The following is an 11,637-nucleotide window of genomic DNA, read 5'->3' on the forward strand; positions in this document are numbered from 1 at the left end:
GCATTCTTTGAAACATATTATGACTGTGTGCATTCTTTTAAACATATTATGACTGTGTGCATTCTTTTAAACATATTACGACTGTGTGCATTCATTTAAACATATTATGACCGTGTGCATTCATTTAAACATATTATGACTGTGTGCATTCATTTAAACATATTATGACTGTGTGCATTCAGTTAAACATATTATGACTGCATGCATTCATTTAAACATATTATGACTGCGTGCATTCATTTAAACATAGTATAACTGTGTGCATTCATTCAAACATATTATGGCTGCATGCATTCATTTAAACATATTATGACTGTGTGCATTCATTTAAACATATTATGACTGTGTCAATCTATGTATACATATTATGACTGCATGCATTCATTTAAGCATATTATGCCTGTGTGCATTCATTTAAACATCTTATGAGTACGTGCATCCATTTAAACATATTATGACTGCGTGCATTCATTTAAACACATTATCACTGTGTGCATTCATTCAAACATATTATGGCTGCATGCATTCATTTAAACATATTATGACTGTGTGCATTCATTTAAACATATTATGACTGCATGCATTCATTTAAACATATTATGACTGTGTGCATTCATTTAAACATATTAAAACTTCGTACAATCATTTAAACATAGTATGACTGCATGCATTCATTTAAACATATTATGACTGTGTGCATTCTTTTAAACATATTACGACTGTGTGCATTCATTTAAACATATTATGACCGTGTGCATTCATTTAAACATATTATGACTGTGTGCATTCATTTAAACATATTATGACTGTGTGCATTCATTTAAACATATTTTGACTGCATGCATTCATTTAAACATATTATGACTGTTTGCATTAATTTAAACATATTATGATTGTGTGCATTGATTTAAACATATTTTGACTGTGTGCATTCATTTAAACATATTATGACTGCATGCATTCATTTAAACATGTTATGACTGTGTGCATACATTGAAACATATTATGACTGTGTCCATTCATGTAAACATATTATGACTGCATGCATTAATTTAAACATATTATGACGGTGTGCATTCTTTTAAACATATTATGACCGTGTGCATTCATTTAAAAATATTTTGACTTTGTGCATTCATTTAAACATATTATGACTGTGTGCAATCATTTAATTATATTATGACTGTGTGCATTCATTTAAACATATTTTGACTGTGTGCATTCTTTTAAACATAATGTGACTGTGTGCATGCATTTAAACATATTATGACTGCATGCATTCATTTAAACATATTATGACTGCGTGCATTCATTTAAACATATTATGACTGCATATATTCATTTCAACATATTATGACTGTGTGCAATCATTTAAACATATTATGACTTCGTGCATTCAATTAAACATATTATGACTGCGTGCAGTCATTTCAACATATTATGACTGCGTGCATTCATTTCAAAATATTATTACTGCGTACATTCATTACAACATATTATGATTGCGTGCATTCATTTTAACATATTATGACTTCGTGCATTCATTTAAACATATTATGACTGCGTGCATTCATTTAAACATATTATGACTGTGTGCATTCATTTAAACATATTATGACTGTGTGCATTCATTTAAACATATTATGACTGCGTGCATTCATTTAAACATATTATGACTGTGTGCATTCATTTAAACATATTATGAATGTGTGCATTCATTTAAACATATTATGAATGTGTGCATTCATTTAAACATATTATGACTGTGTGCATTCATTTAAACATATTATGACTGTGTGCATTCATTTAAACATATTATGAATGTGTGCATTCATTTAAACATATTATGACTGCGTGCATTCATTTAAACATATTTTCTTACTCAATATTTCACTTATACCAATAGGTATAACTTGCAATGCGCACTTAGCAATAGTTTGGCAGATGAGATTGACTCTTAATTCTCGAAAAAGTCCAGCAATGTGAACACTCAACTGACATTGATATCACGTATTATTTCTTCGGAGCTTGACTTTGGCATCTCTTCACTGTCTCACTATTCACTGCCTACAATCGGTTTTCCCTATGATTGGGTCCATTACATTCATAACACCGCGGGGAATTATCGGCCTCTTTAGATGTTTTGTGCCGACCGTGCACTTACTACAGCCTGCTGCGTAACTCTATTGTCGTTCTTATAAAGAGATCGCGCTTGTACGTGTGATAGGTTTAGGTTCCCCACCTAGGAGACTGTCGTAATAGTTCTTACTCATGTTCAGACAATCCAGCAATGAATGTACATTGCAAGCACTAATCCTATACGCCATTAAAAACGTGCGTAAGACTGCATAGTTCGGCCAAAAATACATCAACCGTATCTACGTGTTTAAAATCGGCGGGCTCCAAACTCCTTTCATGCAGCGAAGTGATCCAAGACAAAGGTCTCGCATAATTGCCTAGTTATAGTAAAATAGACTAAGAATTCACGGGAAAAGAGTGAAAATTAATCGCGACGCAACCCTATATAGTCGGAAATTTAATCTAGGGTTTCTTTCTCAATCCAGTGGAATATAACTTTAAACGATTTCATTTACTTCTTTTTGTTGGATGCGGTATTCACTTACCATGATTTAGTACCTACAATTGTGTTTGGTTTCACCAAATCCTAAATCGAGGTGCAGATGGAATCATTATTGTAAAACCAGTCGTACTGACAGGTTGATGTTAAAGGGTTGTGTCAAGACTGGACTCAAGATGAAACATATGCTCGCAGTCGAAATAGCTTGTGGTCGATTGCAACAAATATCAATTCAACTGGACAATAAACATAAACCACACCTTCCGTCTACACGACTCAACACGGAAAATACGCTTGATACGAGCCGAAACAATAACAAACACTTCCGTCGACACTATCCAGCACGATCCCAAACAATTTCGTCCACACTCGAACAATTCCGTCCGGTCTCGAACAAGTCTGTCGACAAGACTCGACACGATCCTGAACAACTCCGTCAATACAATCCCAAACAACTCTGCTGAAACTAATCGACACGATCCCAAAAGATTACGTCTAAACGACATGGTAGAAGAGCAACCTGTCGTCTTCCAATCTGGAACCCATCATTGTTTCTAGCAATTGGCTCCGACATTTGATGTGTTTTGAAGACAACTGTGTTTTGACCTTTCTAGCAGTGATGAGTCTTGATCTTGGAGATACACATGAAAGATTCGCTAAGGACATTGATCCTCTCAACTTTATTAGAATCGGTTATCATTTGAAATTTCGTATTAGTTGAAAGGTCGCACGCGTCTGTCGCGTAAATAAGACAAGACTTGGGTGATATTGGGACGTATCTAAGGCTAAAGGATATTTAGTTCCAAAACTATATTTCAGCCTTGATAAGTCAAGTGTAAGTTTAGTTTCGAGTTTGTTTGAAGGCATTTAAGTACATAACTTTGCTAGTGTGTGATAGTGATCATTAAAAATTCCTCTTCCTATCCCGAATTGATAGATCGCTTGGTGTACTGATGTTTTTAGGGTGATATATGAAAGATGTATACGCTGATGGACGTATAGTATGAATGTAGTATTGTTGCGGAATAGTGTGAAAGTAGGAACTTGCTACGTTTGCTCAGTTATCAATAGTTTGTATTGACTGTCCTTCCCGCCATTCCCAATTTTCTGCCTTATACCAAATTTTTTTCCATAAAAATGTATTTTTTTGGTAAATTTTCAGATTAAGTCCACCTCCACAATTTTCTTTTAAATGACGACTTTTATAAGTTTTCGACTATGCTAAATACGAAAATCGCATTGAAATTTTGCAGAAATAAGTAGTTATCGAGATATAAAAAGTTGTATTTTGCATTGTATTCTTTGGCAGCCATCTTTTTTACGCGCGAGCGCGCCATAAACAAGTCTACTCATTTATGACTGACACTGCATGCCGCCAAAGAATACAATGCATAATACAACTTTTTATATCCCGATAACTACATTTTTTACTTATCGAAGATAAATACTTACTCCCATAATTATACTAAAGATATTGCAAGAAAGTGTTTTGCTCAGCTTGCTTTGAGGCAAATTAATTACAGATATACTGCTAATAAATCTATTGTCTTAAAATTCAAATACTTCTCTTTCTTTTTGTTTTATAAACCGTTTCGAAATGAGTTGATTTGTACCATTAAATACTTATAGTATTCCTTCCACGTTTAATCTATAGAAAAATTATATTTAAGGGATCGTACTTTTCAATTCGTGGAGGAACCAGAGAAGGAGTGCAAATCTGCTGCAGACCAGAGGACGTTCTGAATTATCAGCTTCGTAAGAAATGCATCGTCATGAGTAAGATATTTATAACCAGGTACCAATTCAGTTGTCCTCATTTATTTTCGTCGACATAAATTACCAAATATGAGATGTTAGGTAATATCAGATCTGGTCAGCAGTTTGTTAAATGACCCGACATATATGATAAATATTTGGATTTAAGTCAGAATTGTGTAGTGGCCTATATGACATTCTCCCTTATGGTCGTACATTATGGGAATCATCCATCATCGTTTTGGGCACATTTTACAGACATAAAATATTTAAATCATAGTCATTTATTGTCTTAGTTTTGCATATGAATTACAAAATATCTGATATTCCTCCAAAACCTTTGGCTTTAATGGAGGGGAGACTAAGACTGGCTGCTATGCTTTTTTTACAAGGTAGTCACCACTTATCAAGGCCCGGAAGCCACTCGGGGATAAGGGTTATTGCGTATACAGTAATCAATGGGATAGTATTGTAGCAATCGTTAGTATTGGAGATTTGATGAAGTGTCTTATTTAAGGGAGCGGTTCATCAGGAATTTGTTTTTGTTGGACTTGAAGACATCCAGGTTGTAGTCAGGTGGGAAGCATATTTTTATAACCAGCTGGTTGTAAAAATATGTTGTTTATTTCTGTACATATCATTTTTTATGCCAGATCTAATAGCTCTGTGACGGGGATGGCGGTGTATATAACACTGTGTAACTATCCCACTCGTTAGTTGTTGTGTATGATTTTTTTTTATTTGGCCTAGATAACCACATTCCGATGGGCATTGTTTCGCAAAAATATAGTCACTCGTTAGCTGGAGATTTTGTATCCTAAAACTTGATTTCGCTTTGACGTTGTCTCCCGGCGCTCTACCTAGACTTGTGGCTGAATTTTTTGTTTGCCGTCACCTGGCCACGCGGACATTCAGTACGTGACCATTGGTAACGTTTTCTGGCCAAATTTATTGTTTAACCACTACCTATGTAACAGTAGTTAAAATCAATAAATATTTACCATTTTATAATTATTACCAGCACAAGAAGAATTTGCTTTGAAACATATTCAAATAAAACATTTTTCCCGATTCAAATGTTCCGATCTCAAATGTTCCGATTTTTCGATTCCCAATTCTGCTTCCGATTAATCGTTCCAACACAAATCGAGCTTCGGCATTTGGACGATGTCAAAACATTATTAATTCACTACCTGCGCAGCAGCAGCCGTATAGCATAATGATGAAGAGCCTTGGCTGTTGTTTCAGCGGTTGGGTTTCGATCCTGGCTTGAGGTAGTTGCCTGTCTAGCCGCAGTGATGAGCTGTTATACAGCAAAACACTACTTTATGTGGTAGACTATATGTATATATATGTATATATATGTATATATATGTATAATTATATATATGTATATATACGTATGTATATATATGTATATATATGTATATATGTATATATATGTATATATATGTATATATATGTATATATATACATATATATGTATACATATATATGTATATATATATGTATATATATGTATATATATATGTATACATATATGTATATATATATATGTATATATATATGTATATATATGCATATATATATATGTATACATATATATATGTATACATATATATATGTATACATATATATATATATATATATATATATATATATATATATATATATATATATATATATGATTAGTTTTTTTGGAAAAAGAAATCCAGCAGAGTGCTCAATTAAAAGGAAAATCCGAAATGTAAGAGCTTATTTATATTTTGTGTACAGAAAGTTGTTAGATGAGACAAATCATTGGTACCGTCGGTTTCAAGCCCGATAATAAGGACCGTTTAAGTTATCCTTATCAAGCTCTCTTCAGCCAATATTCGTCTATTTTATAACTGGAAGTGTGAAATATATATATATATATATATATATATATATATATATATATATATATATATATACCTCGCGAGTTCACGCTTAAATCTCGTTTTGTTAAATCCCCATGGGGGGGCGGGGTTAGGGTTAGGGTTAGACTATATATATATATATATATATATATATATATATATATATAGACTATATATATACATCTTTATATATATATAGAGAGAGAGACTATATATATACATCTTTATATATATATATATATATAGACTATATATATACATCTTTATATATATATACATATAGACTAAATATATATACATCTTTATATATATATATACATATAGACTATATATATATACATCTTTATATATGTATATACATATATATATATGCATATACATATACATATAGACTATATATATACATCTTTATATATATATATACATATACATATAGACTATATATATACATCTTTATATATATATATACATATACATATAGACTATATATATATATATACATCTTTATATATATATATATATATATATATATATATATATATATATATATATATATGGGGGGCGCGGGGTGTTTAACAGTTTAAAAAGCAAACCAGTGCAGAATTCTTTTTTTAATAAACAAACATTATTTCATTAAAATCAAAGTCGATATTTTGATCTATAGCAGAATTTTCATCAAGGAATATAAGTTGTTTTTTTCTATTACCTACCATGCTGTTGATGGTAATGCCTGTCATGTCTCTCTCAGATGTTTTTGGGAGGGTAAGAACGCTTGCTTGCATTGTTAAATGATAAAATCTAATGTGTTAAAAATCGACATGAAATTTAAAGTTTTACAGTTTAAAGACCAAGACAAGTACATAATTTTTTTTTGTGCTTGTACAGTTTAATCAACACATTAAAAAAAAAATGAAAATATCGAAAAAATGTTATATTGTACGCATCAGTTTTTGGCCTGAAGAGGATCTTCAGTCCAAAAACTTGTTTTTCGGAGATCTTCACTGAAGATCTCCGAAAACAAATTTCATTTAATTTGATCGAATAGTTTTTATTTTACAGTTGAAACCACACGTTTTTATGGGGGCGCGTTGAAGTCAGCCATTACGAAATTTGTTGAATACGCCAAAGGGAGATAACTCCAGTTATAGCACCGACACTCCCTCCCCATCTTTAATACTAGCTTTTCTTCTTAAAAATCGAACCTTTTGCTCGGTATCATAATAAATTGTTTTTTTTTTTTCGCTGTAAAATAAAAACTACTTGATGAAATTAAGTGCATTTATTATAACGAGTAGGTACAATATAACTTTTTTCAATATTTTCATTTTTAATGTCTTGACTAAACTGTATAAGTGCCTGTTTTTTAATAAACCAAAATATCATTTTATTAAAATAAAACTTCTACTAAGTGAGACGTGCCAGGCATTACCACTAACAGCATGGTAGGTAAAAGAAAAAACAACAACTTATATTCCTTGATGAAGATTATGTTATGGCTTGAAATATCGAATTTTATTTTAATAAAATAACATGTTTGTTTTATATTTAAAAAAAATCATCTGCACTTTTTTGGTCTTTAAACCGTTAAAATTTTAATTTCATGTCGACAGTGCTTTTAACACGGTAGACTTTTATCATTTCCCAACACACGTCATACCAGCGTTCTTCTACTACACTATTACATTAGCCTCATAAACACATCTGAGAGAGATGGGCTAAACATTACCACCAAAGCCAAAAGGTACGTAAAAGAAAAAAAAAACAACAACTTATATTTCTTGATGAAGATTCTGTTGTTATGGGTCGAAATATCGAATTTGATTTTAATGAAATATTATGCTATTTATTAAAAAAACTGTCACTGGAAAAACAATGTCAGACAGTGGAAGCCAGATTGTCCAAGAATACCAGTGGTCACCAACAACAACTGTAATTTAATTTATTTTTGAGGCGGGGGGGGGGGTCAGGCTTCACCGGGCAACGCCGTTTAACAGTTCCTGCTAGTTAAATGATCTTCCAAAGTACATACTAAAATCATTCGTTGACATCTATGCTGATGACACGACTTTCTATGGCAACACATCAAAGGCCGTAAATGACAATTTTCTCTCTGATTCTCTCTCCTCAGATTTTGAGCGCGTGATACAGTGGAGGAAGAGGTGGCTGGTTACCTTTAATACATCTAAGACCAAGCTCCTATCATTACATCATAAACGCTCTGATCCCCATCTGGCATCAATTGAAATGGATGGCTCTCGTCTAGGGGAGGCCCCATGTTTCGATAAGCTTCTGGGTTTGGCCTTTACGCCTGATCTGAAATGGAACACATACATCAAGTCTGTGGCCAAGGTCGCTGGGAAAATGGTGGGATCCTTCTACCGCTCCAGAAGATATCTCACTACTGATGCAATTCTCTATCTATATAAAAGTCAAGTACGTCCAAGGATGGAGTACTGCTGCCACATCTGGGCAGGAGCTGCTAAAAACAGCCTATCCTACCTTGACAGAGTAAAAATAGACTTCGTAGTTTGGTAGGGGATGCCCTTTTCTCTTCCCTGCAACCTCTCTCCCACAGAAGAGACGTTGCGAGCCTGGTTGTGTTTTATCGTTATTTCCATGGCAAGTGCTCGTCTGAGCTCCATTATCTAGTCCCCCCTCGCCAACCTTTCACGAACAACACCCGACTAGCTGAAACCACTGTCAATAATTTTCCCCACTCTTTATCCGTGCCTAAATTAAAACGTAGATTCCATGAACAAAGCTTCTTTCTTAGAACTGCACGGCTGTGGAACTCTCTGCCGCTTGCCTGTTCCCCCCCCCCCCCCGACTTCAACTTGGGTGTCTTCAAGTCCAACACAAATTCCTGATCAGCCGCCCCCTTAAGTAATGAGACTTTATCAAATTTCCAATACTAACTATTACTACGATACTATCCCATTTATTACTGTGGACACAATAAGCCTTATCCCTGAGTGACTTCTTGGCCTTGATAAGTGGTGACCGCCATGTAAAAAAACAATAAAATAAAATAAATATAACGGACCATTGCAGCAAAGTACAACACTTGACAATAGGCGATAAAATTAAAAGATATATTCGTAACAGTGAAAATTACACATTATTTTTCAATGTAACCGCGATCGAGAGAATGAACAATCTAAAGGCAGCCGCGAAATGAGTCGTACGCTGTGCTGTCCATAACTATGAATGACTCCACGATGGGAGCCTTTCGAAAATCGACCGTGCTGTGATGTGTGTTCCTTGGATTTGGGATCGGTCATGCTTCAGAAGCAATAACCGAAAGAGGAGACCAACTACAAGTCCGTGAGCAGTAATGAGAAGCATTGTTAAGCAGTGTGCTTAATTCGTTTTGGCTTTGTGTTCAGAGGTAGAGTCCGATTGGAAGACGTAGGGGCGTTCGGCGACTACCTCGTTCATTCATGAGTTTACCACGCTCGTCAGCACCTCCTAAAAAGTCTCAGCGGTGACTCGGGACTATATTGAAATAAAGAACGAAGGAATCATGTTTACCTAGTGGAATACAACGACAAGGGCATTAATGAAGGAGGGGAGCTTCGTATGCTCCAAGAAAGGAACCTCCTCGATAATTTTGCAATAACACCTGTCATCCAGCCGGTTCGAAATTCTTTCCATCAGAGGAAACTCTTAGCAGAATCCCGGACGACCTGTACTTGAGTTGATTCAGCAAAGCCACTTTGATCTTGGAAACATTCGCGATGACCATGCAGCTCGACTTGTGGGTAGGGGGAGTAACTAACACCCTTCTTGGTCGTTCTGCAGAGCGTCGTTTCATATAGTTTATGTCAGCAAAGATATTGGTGTAGTACTGGCTTCGTATTTTGCTTAAACCCTTTTTTTGTTTTTCAGTTAGCCAAATATGGGTTTACAAACATTGACGCTCTTGACGCTTCGGACGGTATGCTTAAAGAAGCTGAGAAGAAAAATGTCTACAAGAAGTTGATCTGCGAGTATTTTGACAATGACACTGACATTCCTGATGGTAGGTTTACACGCTCTCACTCTCCGCACTTTTCCCTTAAAATTCTGTGTTGGAATAAATAATGACGTCATGCGTTATTGAAGCAAAAAGTAGATTTCCTTATTTCCTTTATTCATACATGAAATATATTTTTTAAATTTCATGCGAAACTAGATGATTTGTGGCCATTTTCAATAATAAATAATGAATTCGTTATTCGATATTATTCAATATTAATAATGCTTTTCACAACTTAATAAATTACTATCTTTATGACTTGTCCATTAAACAAATCGATTAACAAATAAATTAATATCTTTATGACTTGTCCATTAAACAAAGCAATACACAAATAAATTAATATCTTTATGAATTGTCCATTAAACAAAGCAATTAACAAATAAATTAATATCTTTATGACTTGTCCATTAAACAACAATTAACAAATAAAATAATATCTTTATAACTTGTCCATTAAACAAAACAATTAAAAAATAAATTAATATCTTTATGACCTGTCCATTAAACAAAGCGATTAACAAATAAAATAATATCTTTATGACTTGTTAAATAAACAAAGCAATTAACAAATAAAATAATATCTTTATGACTTGTTAAATAAACAAAGCAATTAACAAATAAAATAATATCTTTATGACCTGTCCATTAAAAAAAGCGATTAACAAATAAAATAATATCTTTATGACTTGTCCATTAAAAAAGCGATTAACAAATAAATCACTATCTTTATGACCTGTCCATTAAAAAAAGCGATTAACAAATAAATTAATATCTTTATGACCTGTCCATTAAACAAAGCAATTAACAAATAAATCACTATCTTTATGACTTGTCCATTAAAAAAAGCGATTAATAAATAAAATTATATCTTTATGACTTGTCCCATAAAACAAAGCATTAACAAATAAATCACTAAATAAACAAAGCAATTAACAAATAAAATAATATCTTTATGACCTGTCCATTAAAAAAAGCGATTAACAAATAAATCACTATCTTTATGACTTGTCCATTAAAAAAAGCGATTAACAAATAAATTAATATCTTTATGACCTGTCCATTAAACAAAGCAATTAACAAATAAATCACTATCTTTATGACTTGTCCATTAAAAAAAGCGATTAACAAATAAATTAATATCTTTATGACCTGTCCATTAAACAAAGCAATTAACAAATAAATCACTATCTTTATGACTTGTCCATTAAAAAAAGCGATTAATAAATAAAATTATATCTTTATGACTTGTCCCATAAAACAAAGCATTAACAAATAAATCACTAAATAAACAAAGCAATTAACAAATAAAATAATATCTTTATGACCTGTCCATTAAAAAAAGCGATTAACAAATAAAATAATATCTTTATGACTTGTTAAAT

General features: G+C 32.9%; 1 protein-coding gene across 3 annotated transcripts in view; it reads left to right on the forward strand.

The window, feature by feature from the left end:
* LOC145270228 (methyltransferase-like protein 27) overlaps window positions 1-11,637 on the forward strand; it is a 44,687-nt gene that overhangs the window by 25,733 nt on the left and 7,317 nt on the right. For all 3 annotated transcript variants that reach the window (XM_080125865.1, XM_080125863.1, XM_080125864.1), the window contains exon 4: window positions 10,123-10,255. In XM_080125865.1, coding sequence (XP_079981991.1) covers window positions 10,123-10,255 — 133 coding nt within the window. The remainder of the gene's footprint in view (window positions 1-10,122; window positions 10,256-11,637) is intronic.

This window comes from Euprymna scolopes, chromosome 46 (genome assembly GCF_053919585.1).
Source record: "Euprymna scolopes isolate OS-2025 chromosome 46, ASM5391958v1, whole genome shotgun sequence".
NCBI lineage: Eukaryota > Metazoa > Mollusca > Cephalopoda > Sepiida > Sepiolidae > Euprymna > Euprymna scolopes.